The sequence below is a fragment of the Monodelphis domestica genome, chromosome 1 (genome assembly GCF_027887165.1).
Source record: "Monodelphis domestica isolate mMonDom1 chromosome 1, mMonDom1.pri, whole genome shotgun sequence".
In the NCBI taxonomy this organism is placed as follows: domain Eukaryota; kingdom Metazoa; phylum Chordata; class Mammalia; order Didelphimorphia; family Didelphidae; genus Monodelphis; species Monodelphis domestica.
Genome location: NC_077227.1, coordinates 160,561,049 through 160,577,056, shown reverse-complemented (window position 1 = coordinate 160,577,056; position 16,008 = coordinate 160,561,049). Strand labels below are relative to the sequence as shown.

The 16,008-nt window shown below is 43.3% G+C and overlaps 1 protein-coding gene across 1 annotated transcript in view; it reads left to right on the top strand.

Moving 5' to 3' along the window:
* Positions 1-13,581, top strand: part of ANP32A (acidic nuclear phosphoprotein 32 family member A) — a 55,365-nt gene extending 41,784 nt beyond the window's left edge. Inside the window, exons 2-7 of the mRNA XM_007479624.3 lie at positions 2,957-3,106; positions 3,328-3,450; positions 8,088-8,286; positions 9,691-9,788; positions 11,713-11,776; positions 12,053-13,581. Coding sequence (XP_007479686.1) covers positions 2,957-3,106; positions 3,328-3,450; positions 8,088-8,286; positions 9,691-9,788; positions 11,713-11,776; positions 12,053-12,114 — 696 coding nt within the window. The 3' untranslated portion in view covers positions 12,115-13,581. The remainder of the gene's footprint in view (positions 1-2,956; positions 3,107-3,327; positions 3,451-8,087; positions 8,287-9,690; positions 9,789-11,712; positions 11,777-12,052) is intronic.
* Positions 13,582-16,008: the final 2,427 nt, after the last annotated feature.

The following is a 16,008-nucleotide window of genomic DNA, read 5'->3' as shown; positions in this document are numbered from 1 at the left end:
ACCTACCTACCCCTCTTAGGATCTTTCTTCTGTCCTCCTGATTTGAGGGTAAATACCTATGCTATTGTCCTTGTTGGGTGCTTTATCTAAAATATCCTGGAGTTTGGAGTTCGGCTCTTTGGTCTTCTGTGCCCTCCTTGGTTCCCCACTTAGACCATAGCATTTCAGCAATTTGGAAGAGCAAAGAGAAATTCATTGTTCCTGGAAGTTGAGGTTGATCATCATTTTCTCCCAAGTGCATTTTGTTTAACAAGTAACCTTGGAAAACTGAATTGAACTTTACCCTTTTCCATCCACTGCCTCCTGGGAGAAACTTGAGTGAGAGAGAGAAAAACTTTGGGTCAGGTCCAGTTTCTTACTTCTCCGTCTGTAAAATGGACGTAACCATGAAAATTAAATTGGTGACTTCATCTTGCAGACTTCCCCTTCTCCCTTGAGAGAGGTAGCAACAGTCAGGAGGATATGTCCCTTTTTACCAGGCTTGTACAGTGGAAATGAGGTACTCTGGGAATGAGTCCAGTGGACCACGGTGGGGAAGCAGCCCCTGAGGCTGAGGAGGAGGAAAGAAAACAGAAGGCTAGTATGTTGCCAATGATCCCAAACTAGCCCTGTTGTGCAGGCAGCACCCTTTGTGCTGTATTTGCTGGCTGGGGTGTTGGGGCAGGCCATATGTCTGCTCTGTTTGTCACCTCTTTTCTCTTTCCTTTTCTCACACCATCAAGAAATCTCATTTTTCCCTTTGCAGTGAGGGGAAGGAGGAAGAGGACACTGACTATCCCAGCTCTGTAGCTAAGCAAACCAAACTTCTTTACAAATAAGAATGACCCACTGAGAAACAACTCCAGAGTTAGTGGAGTTTGCCCAGACCCTTCTTGTGTTATTCTGCCTTAAAACAAGATGGGATGTCAGAGACTTGGAGAGCTTTCTCTTGGTCCCCTTTTCCTCCCCACTGCTATTCTTCCCTTAGAATTCCACATTAGAGCTTCTTCCTTTTAGGCTAAGGATTTGACTCCTCTCAGAGTGCAAAATTCCCCTTTAAGCTGTTATAAATTATTTACTCCTTGGTAGGAATGAAAGCTCTGGTTTGCTGGAAGAAGGAGCAGAAGGGCATCAGTGTGCTCGCCTTGTGTTGGGGGTAGGGGTAAGGGGGAGGGAGGAGGAAGAATGTGAAGAAAGAGGGAAACCAGAGACTCCAGACAAACTGCAGACTTGGCAATTTGCTGAGGGCAGGCCCTGAGTTTGTGATTTTCCCTTATCTCTGCCCTTGGCCAATCTTTCCCTTATCCCTCAGAAAACAGCCCACAGAGGAGACCAACAAAGAAAAAAACCAGATCTCAAACCCTGGGGAGTCCAGAATGGCCTTTATATTGTGAGGGATCTAGGCCCCAGGCTCTGGCCCTTTCTCTATAAAGGTCTCCATTTCCTTCTCATTCAAATGAGGGGGCTTGGACTAGATGACCTCTAAGAATGCTTTGAAGCTCTATGGCAGTATTGGCAAACCTATGGCACACAGAGCCCTCTCTGTGGCTACATGGCTTCAGACACCCCCTCTCCCCCCAAGTTTGTTACTAGAAAGACAGAGGACTCTCAGAGGGAGCTGCTCCCTCCTCTCCATGGTACCTCCCCATCCCTCTGCCCAGCAGCCCAATTAAAGTGTTTTCTCCCTCCCCTGTGTAGGGTAAAGGGTGGGGGGCACACCTGGCACTTGGGGGGGGTTGGCACCACACAGTCTCTGAGACTGGGGGGGGCAGCAAACGTAGTACTTGGTTTCACCATCTCTGCTCTATATGGTCTTCTAGCTTCTGACCCTATCAGATAACAAAGTGAGAAGAGTAGCTGTCATTTACCTGATGTTTGCCTGTTTGTTCACAGAGCACCTTGTTTACATTTGTAAAATATAATTTAATTGTCATGGCATTCCTCAGCACTGCCTGTATTAGCATGTTCATTTTCCAGGTAAGGAAACTGAGGCACAAGGAGGTTCATTGACTCCCCCCAAGCATACCCCTCAGTAGCATGTGGTACGGTCAGGATTTGAACCCTTGTCGTCTGACATCAAATCCAATGGGTGGTGGTGGTGGTTTCCTGCCACAGCACAGCTGCCTCCATTATCCAAACATGATGGAAATTATCTTGGCAATAACCATAACAAGACTGAGTTTCCAGGAAGGGGAGAGAGAGATACAGAGAGAGACAGAGGGAGAGGGGGAGGGAAAGGGAGAAGAAGGGAGGGAGACAGAGGGGGAAGGGGTAGAGGGAGGGCGGAAAGTCCATGTGGAGAGTGCTAAAGAAAGATGAAGTTTCGGTGGCTTGATGAGGGACATACAAAGGAAAATACAGAAAGAGGGGAGAAAGATGAGAAATCAAGGCTAGAGGAGAAGGAAGTCCAGTGGATGCTACTTCTCAGGCATGGGACATTTCCTAACCATCTTGCCCCGCCGAGGCAGATGCTGGCAGGTAGCATTAAGTCAGGTGGCTTTGGGCTGTGTCTTGTGTGTGTGTTGTTTTTTTAATGGGAATTTGAGAGCTCTTGGCTATTGGGTTGGAATGTGGCAATTATCACAACTAGCCAGGGCTGTCTTCATTGAGTTGGGCCTGTACCCCTGTATTTCCTCTAAGGCTTCTGCCATGAGCTAATAAGGTCCTAATAAGTTCAGGAAATTGGCTCCCTCTGGTCCCCTCATCCCCCTTCTCTGTTCTCCCTCCCTCCACCATTCCCTAGTGTTTCCAGACCCAAGGGAGAAAGACCACATTCTGTAATGCTATCTTTGTGTCGTCAGCAACATGACGCCCAAAACTGGAAAAGTCTACCCTGTGGTGTAATTACAGAAGGCTTCCTCCTCCTCCCCCCACTCCTGTTCTGTTCCCATTGTTCAAGCTGGCCAGGAGGCCTCTTTTCTCCCCCTCTTCCCCCCGCACCCCACACTTTCCCTCACACGGGCCTTTTCCCTTGCAGGTGAAAGAGCTTGTCCTGGACAACTGTCGGTCATACGATGGTAAAATCGAAGGCCTCACAGATGAATTCGAAGAACTGGAGTTCTTAAGTACAATCAACGCAGGCATCTCTTCAGTTGCAAACTTACCAAAGTTAAACAAACTCAAGAAGGTAAATAAAAGTAATTGGAATGCATGTGCTATGCGGAGGTGGGGAGTGATTATTTTATATTTGAGGAGCATAATTGAAGTTAAGTGCCAGATGTCTGCTCCAACTTGCCAGATCATTGCTCGTGACTAGTAGCCTTGCTTTTTGGTGGGGAGGGTGGGGCGGGCGAGCTGCTCTTCAGTCTGCTTTACTCATGTGAAGTGGTGCCTTTTTTCCTTCCTTAGCTTGAACTAAGTGATAACAGAATCTCGGGAGGACTGGAAGTATTGGCAGAAAAGTGCCCGAACCTCACACACCTAAATCTAAGTGGAAACAAAATAAAAGACCTCAGTACAATAGACCCGCTGGTGAGTGATGAGTACGTGCTGCCCCCTGCCCCCAAGCAAAACCAGTGAGTGCAAATCTCTCTGGAGAACAACAGCCACCTGTGCGCTTGTATGACCTTTCCCAAGTCCTTTTGCACATGTGTGATCATCACAGGATTGCATGATTGACAAATAGAGAGGAAAGTGAGACCCGGTGATTCTCTAATCATGAGCGAGGGCCACCCCGATACGCTCTAGGAACTGGAGGAACCTCACTTTGCCTCATTTTTCTCATCTGTGAAATGGAGATGTTAAGGCAAGTGATCTCGTGTGGGAACAGCTTCTAGGTTCTAACCTCTTGGACATTTATCTGCTGGGACAGCTTACATTTACAGCCTCCCAGGGAAAGGTGACCCAATGGAATAAGTTCTATTTCTCTTTCCTGAATAGGAACCTGACTTGTTATGGGACTCTGAAAGCTGCAAACATGGCTAGACCTCACTAATTCATATTAATTTGCAAAGGAAAGCAAGTCTGAATTTTAAGTATGTATTTTTAAGTACTGTCACTTTAAGTGGCTTAGTAATTGGTAGGAAAGCTAGTAACTAGAATTGGGTTAACAAAGTGTTACCTAGTAGAGATCCTGAGGGGACCTGCTTTAATGAATGCAGAACGATTCCCGATTAGATTAACACATCTGGTAGATTGTAAATGAGGGCCTCTCAAGTGCCTCTGGATACTTAAGCAGTCTGTTCAAAACAGCTGAGCATTCTCCCTGTAATCTTGTCCATGTTGTCAATTTAGGCATCAAACCTTTTCCTTCCAGAACTTGCACATCGCTGCTCCTGTGAATGAATTCACCATTTTTGAATTTCTGGCTGGGAATTAATAAGCTTCTTAGCATGTGCCTATCTTTGCCTAGGAGTGAAATGGAGACCCATCAGCTTCTAGCTTGGAGTAAGATTAGAAAAGCACTTTTGGGGGTCAGCTGGGTAGTTCAGTGGATGGAGAGCCGGGCCTAGAGACGGGAGGTTCTTGGTTCAAATCTGGCCTCAGACACTTCCCAGCTGTGTGATCCTGGGCAAGTCACTTGACCCCCATTGCCTAGCCCTTACACAGTAATTACACAGCCCAATACACAGTATTGACTCCAAGACTGAAAGTATGGAAAGAAAGCAAGAAAGAAAAGAAAAGCACTTTTGCATCCCTGGAATGTAGGGGCTCAGCGAATTAGAAAACAGAGCAGGCCAGCTAGACGGCTCAGTGAATTGAGGGGCCCGGGTTCAAATTTGGACTCAGACCCTTCCTAGCCATGTGACCCTGGGCAAGTCACTTAACTCCCATTGTCTAGCCCTTATCGCTCTTCTGCCTTAGAAACAATACACAATATTAATTCTAAGACAGAAGGTAAGCATTTTAAAATAAAGAACACAGAGCAGGCATTTCTTGTGAGCTAGAGTGGAGAGGGAATGTTCATTTGTTTTTTCAGTCGTGTCCTATTCTTTATGACTGCATTTGGGGTTTTCTTGGAGTGGGTTGCCATGTCTTTCTCCAGCTTATTTGACAGATGGGGAAACTGAGGCAACGATTTAAGTAACTTGTCCAAAGTCACCCAGCTAGTGAGTTTCTGAGGCCAGCTTTGAAGTCCAGGAAGAGGAGTCTTCCTGATTCCAGGTCCAGCACTCCACTTCACTACTTAGCTATCCTGAGGGGGATGGGACTAGTTCCATTGGGCAGATTTGCTTGAGCCTCAATTTCTTGGTCTTGGAAATGGGAATGACAGTAAAAGAAGCATCTTCACTTTCCAATCATGTTACAATAAAATAATCTCTAAAATGGAAGGCTCATCAAAGGTTATTCCTTCATTTCCAGGAGGTTAGGTCTCTCCTCTGTCTCTGTCTCTGTCATTTCAGATGCTAAGGGATTCACTACCTTCTGAGGTAGCTCATTCTATTTACCACCTGAAAAGAAGCAGTTTTGCTAGGAAGGAGATAATCATAAGATCAGCCCAAGAAGAGATTTTAGAAAAATCCTTGGGTCTGGGGGACCATGTGCTCTTTTTCATTTTTTTAGCCTGTATCTTCTGTCTTACAATTGCTATGTTAAGTATCCATTTCTAGGCAGAGGAGCAGTAAGGGCTGGGTGATTAGGATTAAGTGACTTACCTAGGGTCATTCCGCAAGGAATGCCTGAGGCCAGATTTGAAGGCAGTGTGGGTGCTGATTGGTTTTGTATTCCTGGCACCTAACTTGATGCCCCCACACTATTAGGCATGTTATACTACTTACTGATTGATTGGTAAAGGTCCTCGTGTGATCGATGGTGATCTGGTACTGTTGTGAGCCGCTGAAAATACCCATAGGAGGACCTACTTACCGTGGATGTGTTGTGTTTTCTAATCTGAGCCACTAGGTGGTATAAACCTGCTTTTGGTGGAATGGACACATCCGGTGATGAAGGAGGCCCACCCCCAGACTGTGCCCCCTGTGGCTAAGTATTAAGCCCCACTATACTATTAATTGATCATATTCACCTGTGGCATTCGTGTCCTTAATTTTAGCCACCTTCCACTTTTTCCTTCTTGATTCTCAATTCTGTTCTGTCTGTTTAGAATGTGGGCTACTTCAAAAGGTATGTATTCCTGACTCCTTGAGAGCACAGGATTAGAGGTAGCTCAGTGGATAGAGAACCAGTCCTGGTGACAGGAGGCCCTGAGTTCAAATGTGGCCTAGGATACTTCCTAGCTGTGTGACCCTGGGCAAGTCACTTAACCCCAATTACCTAGCCCTTACCACTTTTCTGCTTTAGAACCAATATTGAGTATAGATTCCAAGATAGAAGGTATGGATTAAAATTAAAAAAAAAATAAATAAAACAGTTTTGGAAAACCAAGAGGCCTGAATTGCTGACTCCTTAACTGTGTTGCTCTAGATTTCACACTTTACCTTTCTGAGGAAGACTCAGTTCTCTCTTCTGCCAAACAGAGACATAGGAACCTTATTTATAACCCTTATCGTTTTTAGGAATTTTTTCCCTTAAAATGATATCCATAATGTAATAATCTGATAATTAAATGAGATCCATAACATATGAATTGACTTTGAGGATAAAAAGGTACTGTCCAATGCAAATTCTTGTTATTTTTACTAAAATTGCCTGGGAACCAGAGAACTATTCTGATCAGAGTAGAGCAAAATTTCCTTTTTTCTTATTGACCTTTGTGAGTGATTAGGTGAGACAGTTTTTCTTGCACTAAGTGATCACAGAATTTGAGGACCAGAGGTTTTGTCAGAAAGCGCTCTTAAACCTCACACATCTAAGTCCTAAATGAAACAAATGAACATTTCAGGATAATACTCCACACTCCTGTACACGAAGAATGCTTCTAGCAGGGAACATGTGGCCACAGCTTGGACAACAGGAAGGAGAGGGGAAACAATAATTTGGAGAGCCCCTGGAGAATTGAGAGCTGATTGAAATCATTAAAAGGCCTGCACAGATAGATCATTTCCTGGCTTAGGGAAGCTTTTTAGCCCAGATGGGGTTAATGTGGTTGCTAAATTAATTTTGCTTTCAAGGGGTTAGTGGATAGATCTTGCCTTTGCTGCCACCCACTTAGGCTATTTTAAAAAGCTTTCCAACAGGTCCCATCTCTAGTCTCCCTCTCTGATCCATCCTTGATAATGCTGCTCCTTATTCACAGATTTAATTGTCACTGCAGAGACTAGAAAACAGTTGCCAGGGGCTCCCTAGTTCCTCTAGAATAAAATTCCAATTGCATCTCCCTAGCATGTGAAAGGCCCTCCCCGTCTGGTGGCCATCAGAACTTTCTGAGCCTTATTTCTTACCTTACTTCATGCTATGTACACTCTGATAGTCAAAGTGTACTGGTCTCTCTCTCTCTCCTTTCCTGTCTCTCTCCTTTCCCCTCTTTTCTTTGTGTATTCTCTCTGGGTCTCTGTCTGTCTGTCTGTCTGTCTGTCTCTCTCTCTCTCTCACACACACACACACACACACACACACACACACACACACACACACACACACACCCCTCTCTCCCTCTTTTTCTCCTTCACCTTCCATCCTTTGTCTTGTCTCTTTTTCTCTGTCTCTCTATCTCTGTTTGCTCGTGTGTGTGTGTGTGTGTGTGTGTGTGTGTGTGTGTGTGTGTGTGTGTGTGTGTGTGTGTGTGTGTGTGTGTGACTTATCTCTCTTCTCTGTCTTGGTCTCTTTTTCCCTCTCCCTGATAGGCTCTTACCACTTTGTTCCCAGCATTATGTCACATTATGACTACAATGTCCTTTCACTTTACCTGTCTTTAAAAACCCAACTCTAGTACCACTTTCTGAAGGAAGCCTGCCCTGCTTCTCCTCATTCTATCCTATTTAAATACTCTTTCCCCTCAGATCTCATATAGTAATTTTCTTATTATATAATATTTCATATATATATATAATCAGGGTCTGTTTTCCTTCTAATAGACTGTCAGCTCTATGAGGGCAGGCACCATGCCTGGCATATTTAGATTATGTATCATTGACCATGACTTATTCCATAGTAGACACTTAATACATATTTTTTCTATTGTTTTAGAGCAAAATAATTACTTCTCTAGCTTTCCTTATTTTGAATTCCAATCCTCTTATATTATTGATTCACTGTTTGCTTTTTGCTTTCAGAAAAAGTTAGAAAACCTCAAGAGCTTAGATCTTTTTAATTGTGAGGTTACTAACTTGAATGACTACAGAGAAAATGTATTCAAACTCCTCCCCCAACTCACATACCTTGATGGCTATGACCGAGATGACAAGGAGGCCCCTGACTCGGATGTTGAGGCCTACGTGGAGGGGCTTGAAGATGACGAGGAAGATGAAGATGGTATGTAACCCATGGAAAGCAAGTATATTCACAGAGGCCTTTGCCCTTGACACCTGGGCTCTTGAACCTCTGCTGTTCTTTGCTTCTTCATTACAGAGAATAAGCCAAGAACAGGTGAAGACTAAGAGGGCAATCCAAAAGTCACTGACTTTGTGCTTCTGTCTCCAGACCAGACAAATCAAACCCAAGAGGGTGGGGTATCCATTTATCCTCTTTCTAGAGTCCTCCCAGTTGACTTCATACTTCTCAACAGAAGAGTGTGATGTGGCCTCAACCACAAAGCCTCCTAGGAGATCCTAAAATTGCTCCGTCCTCAGGCTAAAAGCCATATAATTGGAATAAATTCTTTTTTCCTTTGATTTCTGCCTTTTTTCTAAAGCCTCCCAGGCAAGGAATTCTCTTTGGCCTTAGTATAGTATGACCTGCTATGGGCAAACTGGTCAAGGAGGTTAAGGTGGGAGCTGAGAATGTCCTCTTGCCCTCCATAGTCAGTACAGATAAGGGTTAGTATTCTTTTCTTTAGCTTTGGGCAAAGATTGGCGCTTGGTGCTGCTCTCTCCCTGCTCATCTGGGACAGATGATGTCTTCACCTCTCTCGTGTAGGGTTAGGGAAATCACCTGCATTCTTCTAGCAGCTGTGGCCCAGGGAACAAAAGGATTACAGAGGCCTTTGGCCATAAAGACCACATCTAGCCAAGGTGTACTCAAAAGCCAAAGTGAAGTAAGCTTGAGGAAACAACTGACTTCCTTTTCAGGGCACTCTGGAGAGATGAGAGACAGAGAAGCCCCACCTCCTGCTTTTCCCCTGTATTTTGAAATAATTCCAAAATCTGGTCAATCTTGCAGCCTTTGGTGGGGTCTTTGCTGCCAAGGGAAAGTAGGGAATTGAGGCAATCATTGAATAATTCAGACAAAATATTTATTTTTCCTTTTTGACCTAAATCTTTCTGGTGATTGTATCCTATTTACTTTGGCAGAGAAGCTGACTCACATATTTCTAAGTCCTGTGAATTGTTGCACCCAGAAAGGTGGCATTTTGAATATCGTCCAAGGCCCCATTTTGCTTCCTCCTAAGGACTTTTGACATTTCCAGTTCCCCAATAAGAGATCTTTTGCTGTTTCTGCTGTTAGTGACGTCTAAAAAGAGCTGGAAAACTTTGATAGCAAGACTTTTCATATAATAGTTAATGACATTGTTGTGATAGATCTGTAGTTGTTTTGTTTTCACCCAAGCCATGGGATGTAAGAAGAAAGAAATTAGAGGTAGGGTGACTTAGAAACCTAACGGCAAATGCTGCTATTGTTGGTTACACATTCTAAGAATTTGGGCCTCTATAGTCTACAGAGCATGTATGTGAGAGGAAGGATGAGCTAATCTCTCCGATTTGGGCTCTGATTGTGCAGAGGAAGAGTATGATGAAGATGCCCAGGTAGTGGAGGATGAAGAGGATGATGATGAAGAAGAAGAAGGAGAAGAAGAGGACGTGAGTGGAGAAGAAGAGGTAAGGAAGCTCCAGGCTGCATTGGGATATGAGAATTGAGGCCTCATCTAGAGGCTCTATGCTGCCTATAGACTTGTTTGTTTTTTTTTAAACCCTTACCTTCTGTCTTAGTATCAGTTATGAGATTGAAGAGCAGTAAGGGGGAGGCAATGGTAATTAAGTGACTTACCCAGGGTCAAATAGCTAGGAAGTGTCTGAAACCAGATTTGAATCCAGGTCTTCCTGACTCCAAGCCTGGTACTCTATTTGCTGTGCTGCTGTTTAGCATAGATTTTTGAGCTGGAAAGGAACCTAGAGACCCACCCCTCATTTTACAGATGAGGAAATTGTGAGGCTCAGAGGGATTCATTCTGGTTAAAGGTCACAGTAGCTGAGCTGGGATTTGAACTTGGGCCTTTGTGATACCAAGCCCAGGACTTTCTCCATTGTGCCACCCAGCTGCTACTTGATATGATAAAGGATATTAGACCTGAAAAGGCCTTTAGAGAGCATCCAGTTTCCTACCTTTGTTTGGCAGATAAGGAAGCTGAGGTAAAATACTTGTCCAAGGTAACACCACTAGCCACCAGGTCTAGGTATAAGTGGCCCTAGCTAGAGCAGAATGTAGGTTTCTTAACTTGAGTTTCTTCAATCACATCATGCTGCCAGCACTGGACCAAATGCCTAATTTTTTTCCCGATCTCTTAACAAAGGAAAGTTTTCCTTTAAAAAAAAAATCCCAGGGCTTCTTTAGACAGTGGGTTCTCTTCAGTATATTCAAAACAAGTTTCTATCTGAAGAGGTTCCATTTACAATTGCTTTTTTCAGGACTATAAAGTGGGATCCAATGAAAGTGAAAGGAGAGAGAGGCAGCTGGGTGGGCACACTGGTTATAGACAGTCAGGAGGACCTTGACTTAATCTTGTTTGCCCAGCCCTTGGCCTTCTGTCTTAGAGTTGTTACTAGGACAGAAAGTAAAGAGCTAAAAAAATAAGACAAATTGCAAGTTCATCAGCACTCTAACTTCCTTTTATCATTCTTCTTTCTCCCCCTAATATAAAAAACCAACAACAACAACCACCTAAATTCTATTGCAAACCTATAAAGTGACAAAGGATATGAATACACATTTACTTATCAAATCCTGGTAGGCCAGAACAAGGTCCTGCCCCTTGAAAGAAGGAAGTTTAGCTCAGGTAAGAGGGTATTAGAAGAAAACATTGGATTAGAAGTCAAGACAGAAGATAGACAGGAGGTCCAGATTCTGGTCCAAGCTTTCATCTCTCCAAGCTCTTGACTCATTACTTTTCTAGACTTCAGGTCTTACGTCTTCATATAATAAAGGTAAGATTAGTGATCTCACAGGCCATTGAAGTTCTAAGATTGGGATCATCTTAAAGCTAATCTATAAATAAATTAATCTAGAAATTAAGATCATGATCATCTTAAATTAATTTATAGACTCGTACCCCTGAGAAGTGGGGGAGAGAGAGAGAGAGGAATTCCAGTATCACTTAGAAAAAGTCTTAGAAAAAGAAAAGAGACTTTTAATATTTGATTAAAGGAGTCATAGCTAGAAGTCAGAAAGGATAGAGTGCCAGGCCTGAAGTCAGGAGGGCCTGGATTCAAATTTGACCTCAGATACTTCTTAGTTGTATGATCCTGGGAAAATTACTTAATCCTGTTTGCCTAGCCTTTGACCTTCTTTCTTAGAATTTTTACCAAGACAGAAAGCGTGTGTTTAAAAAAAAAAAACTTACTAAAGGAACTTTATGGCATTTGAGGGATTTTATCCTTATCCTTTTGAATTCCATATCAAGGAAAGCAACAAACAAAAAGCAAAAAAAAACCCAACAAAAAGTTTTTTAACAAACCTTCCCTGAACCATGAGGTTTCCCCAGAATGGGTTCAGTATTTTTGATGTTCTGACCTTTCATTCTTTCAGGAGGATGAGGAAGGTTACAATGATGGGGAGGTCGATGATGAAGAAGATGAAGATGAAGTTGGGGGTAAGGCACTCATTTTTATTTCATTAGGAACAGAGCTGGCCAGATAGTCACTTTTAAATCAGGTGGATTCTCTGTCTCTCCCATTTTGCCGATAAATACATATGTATTTGTTTTCTGGGTTTAAAACAGACTGTGTTGGGAGCAATCAAACATGTAACTGAGGTGCATCCCCTCTAGCACTTTTCTCAGTGATCCACCTTTCTCTCTGTAAAAGAGACGGGATATCCATGTAACCTAGATCATGTTTTCCCCCTCCCTTTTTTGCTCCTCTTCTAGAAGAAGAAAAGGGACAGAAGAGAAAACGAGAACCCGAAGATGGGGGAGATGAAGATGACTAAAGGAATAACCTATTTTGAAAAATTCCTATTGTGATTTGACTGTTTTTACCTATATTTCCTTCTCCCCAACCCCACCCTACCCCCGAAACTTATTTTTTTCTGATTGTAATGTTGCTGTGGGAATGAGAGGGGAAAAGTGGACTGGGTGGGGGGTGGGAAGGGGTGGAATAAAGTACTATTTTTACTGCCGCTCTTAAATTTTTTTTCCTACTTTTTCTTTGTGTCTGGTTTAGTCCCCGTAAATGCAAGTATAAACCAAGTGATTGATTCTATTTGTTTCTTATTCTGGGAGTGGAGAGTATTGGCATCTTCACATTTTAGAAGAATTGGTGGGTGACATTTCCCCAGATGGGTAGGCTCTGGGCTTGGGTTTGTCCCATCAGAGCCGGGGATGCATATGGAATACCAGCCATATTTTAGGTGCTACTCTGGATGGCACAGGCATAATCACCCACCCACCCACTGCAGCAGGGGGAGGATGTTATACTGAGCAGGTGATGTCTTGTTTCTTGTTCCCAAGTGATTTGCCACTTTCAGCCTGGGCTGCCCCTGAACCCCTTGGAGAATCAGAATCATGTGTGTGGTTTGTAAATAGCAACCAATGGAACGGTTTCATGATAGGTTGGGGGTGGGGGATTGTCTTGGTTTGAAGAAGTATTTTCCTGGCCCCTTCATAGTAGTCTGTCTCTGTCTCTCTCTCTCTCTCTCTCTCTCTCTCTCTCTCTCTCTCTCTCTCTCTCTCTCTCTCTCTCTCTCACACACACATACACACACATCTCAATCTCTCTCTCTCTCTCTCTCTCTGTCTCTCTCTCTAGCTGTTTCTCTGTCCCCTCTCCTCACTCCCCAAATCTCATGCTGGGTTCTGTTCTATGAGAAGACTAAGCTGTCCCCATTGTATTGACTAGGGGAGGCGCCAGAATGCTGAAAATCGCAGACATTTGGAAGGTGTCCAAGGGTTCTCAAGTCCTCTGAGTTCTACGGGAAATTAATTTGACAAATGTAATTTAAAGATACAACATTTTTTTTCTACCCTTTAAAAGGAAGGGACAAAAACAAGGTGTGTACTGCTTGGTTTTGTATTATATTATGACACTCCAGCGTTTGGGGGGGGAATGAGAGACGACTTCCACTTGACAATTTTTACAAACCGAAGTGCAGGAGATAGTACTGCATGTAATGTAGGGGTTTCTTTTTTCGTACACCCGAGCACGGAAAACTAATGCAAAATTGTATTTTCTTACCTAGTGGAAGTCTGAAATGACTGCAATTGCCTAGTGAATGTACAGTTTTTCTTTCCTATCCCTCTTTTGGATCGCTTTAGAAATGACTTGTTATTTCCTAGTCAATATTTCATCTGTATAAAAGAACATTTGCAACAATTCCCTCCCCCTCCCCCAGAAGAGCCAAACGTTGAGTTTTATGTCTGTTTGTCATTGATAAATTTCAATAAATCTTTTTATACAATTTTTTGGGGTGGCTTATTGAGTCCAGTGGCCCACAGCTATTCATGAACACTTTGCAGGTAGCCCATTATTAATACTTCGGGAGGAGTTCTGAAGGTTTTTTTGTGCTCGACAAAGCTTTTTTTTTCCTACATGAAATGGAACCAGGAAGTCCAGTTGGGTCAAAGCAACCGTTGTTTTTGACTTGCAGACCAGAGGACCGGGCGATCCTCTCCTCAAACGGTTATACTCTAGGTTATCAGGGTGATGGACGACTAGTTTTTACTTTTCAGGATTGGGTTTTTTTATACATTTTATTCCCTGACCATTTTGCCCAAAGCTACCAGAACAAGTGCTTTTTCTTCCATCGATTAAATGAGTGGTCATGATTTTAGTAGTGTAATAGATAATAGCATTAATTGGTTACACAAAACCATGGCTCTAAATAACATAAGAGGGGTCAGGGTAGGGGTGCAGTTAGATCCAAAGGAACTCATGTTTTAATGAGTAGTCAGCTGAAACTGTAATGCAATGGATAGAAGAGTGAGCTTTAGAGTCAAAAAGACTTGGGTTTAGGTCAGTCAGACAACAAACATTTATCAAGCACTTTTTAGGTGTTAGCCAGGAGAGTACTGGGTCTGGAGTCAGGAAGACTCAACTTCTCGAGTTCAAATCTGGCCTCAGACAAACACTGGCTCTTTGGCCCTGAGCAAGTCACTTAACTCTGTGGATCTCCTTTTCTCATCTGTAAAAATGGGGGGGGGGGGACCTACTCTAGTGTCTTAGCCAAGAAAATCTCAAAAGGGGTCACAAGTCAGACATGACTGAAAACAACAATCAATTATGTGCCAAGTACTGTGCTGGGCATACAAAGACATTGTATAAGTAAACACAATCCCTGCCCTCCAGGAGCTTGCCTTCTATTGGGAGAGACTACAGATTCCCATAGAGATATATGTGTTTACTAGCTGTATGACCTTAGGCAAGTCAGTCTCCTAGCTTTCATTTCCTCTTGAAGAAGGGGGGAATTAATAGTACCTACCTTGCACAGGGTTGTAGTGAGGCTAAAATGAGTTAACACGAAAAGCACTTTGCAAACCCCAGAATTCTATATACCCACTACTGATTATTATACAAAAATACAAGATAATTTAGCAGCAGACATTAGAAACTGGGAATCAGAAGGCTTCATGCTGAGTTGAGTCTTGAAGGAAAGAAGGTAGTGATGCTGAAGAGGGAGAGCATTCCAAGAATGGAGGTTAGCAAGCGCTAAGGAATGGAGACCTCAAACCACTTCAAAACTGTAACCATAAACATAATTACGTTATCCCTCAGCTTCCCAAACAGCTAGCTCAGTGGATAATATGCCAGGCCTGGACTCAGGAGGACTGGAGTTCAGATCTGGCCTCAAACTCTCCCTGAATGAGTTATTTAAAAAAAAAAAACCCTCCCTTTCTTTCCTTGTCTATAAAATGGGCATAATAATAGCACCAACTTCCCCGGGTGATTGTGAGGATCAAATGAGGTCCTCATTCCAAAGCCCTTAGCACAGTGCCATGCACATAATAAATACGGTACAAACCTTAGCTATTATTGATAATTACCAAGGATGGAAATGGAGTTGCCCCTGTATATCTGTGGCGTCCCTGACACTAATAAAATAATCAAATCAAAGTTCCCAACCCTCCCTCCCACCTCAAAAAAACAAATGGTAAAGCACAGTAGAGTGGTAATGCCCTAATGGCACTTCAAAATCCAGTTGGTCAAGGCAATGTCCACCAGTTATATGACCTAAACATGAACAGGCAGGTTAGTGGATTGAATGACTTCCATCTCATTGTGGCTTTCCCATCCTTGGTTTTACAAAGAAGACAGTGATGGTGCTGAGGAAAGAATGCTGGAGCCACAAAGTCTGGGCTCCACTCTTGCTTCCTAACTGTGTCCAGACCACTCACATCACTTTTTGAGCTTATTTGCTCTTCTGTAAAATGACCCAAGCACTAGGCCAGGAGACCGGAAGACCTGCGTTCAAATGTGGCCTCAGGTAAGTATTTCCTAGCTATGTGGCCTTGGGTAAGTCACTTAACCCTGCTTGCCTAGCCCTTGCCCTTTTGCCCTAGAATTATCATGAAGACAAGGGAAGGGTTTACATTTTTTTAATGGCACGCAGGTTGCATTAAACACAGAATCAGCAAAGTGGTGTGTGTAAGGCACTGTAGATAGGAGTTGTGGAGAGCAGAGGCTCTTTGTGCTGAAGCTCTGGAGCCCTTTACCACAGCCAGAGCAGACACAGAGTGGGTTAGGAAGGAAATCCTTCCTGAATTTTGGTGAATTACCTTCATTCTCTGGGTCTCCGTTTCCTTAAGTGTCAAATTTTAAGGTACCTCCACCCCCATTGAGGATCCAGTATCCAGCACCAGGGCTTTGGAGCACATTATCTACGTCCTCC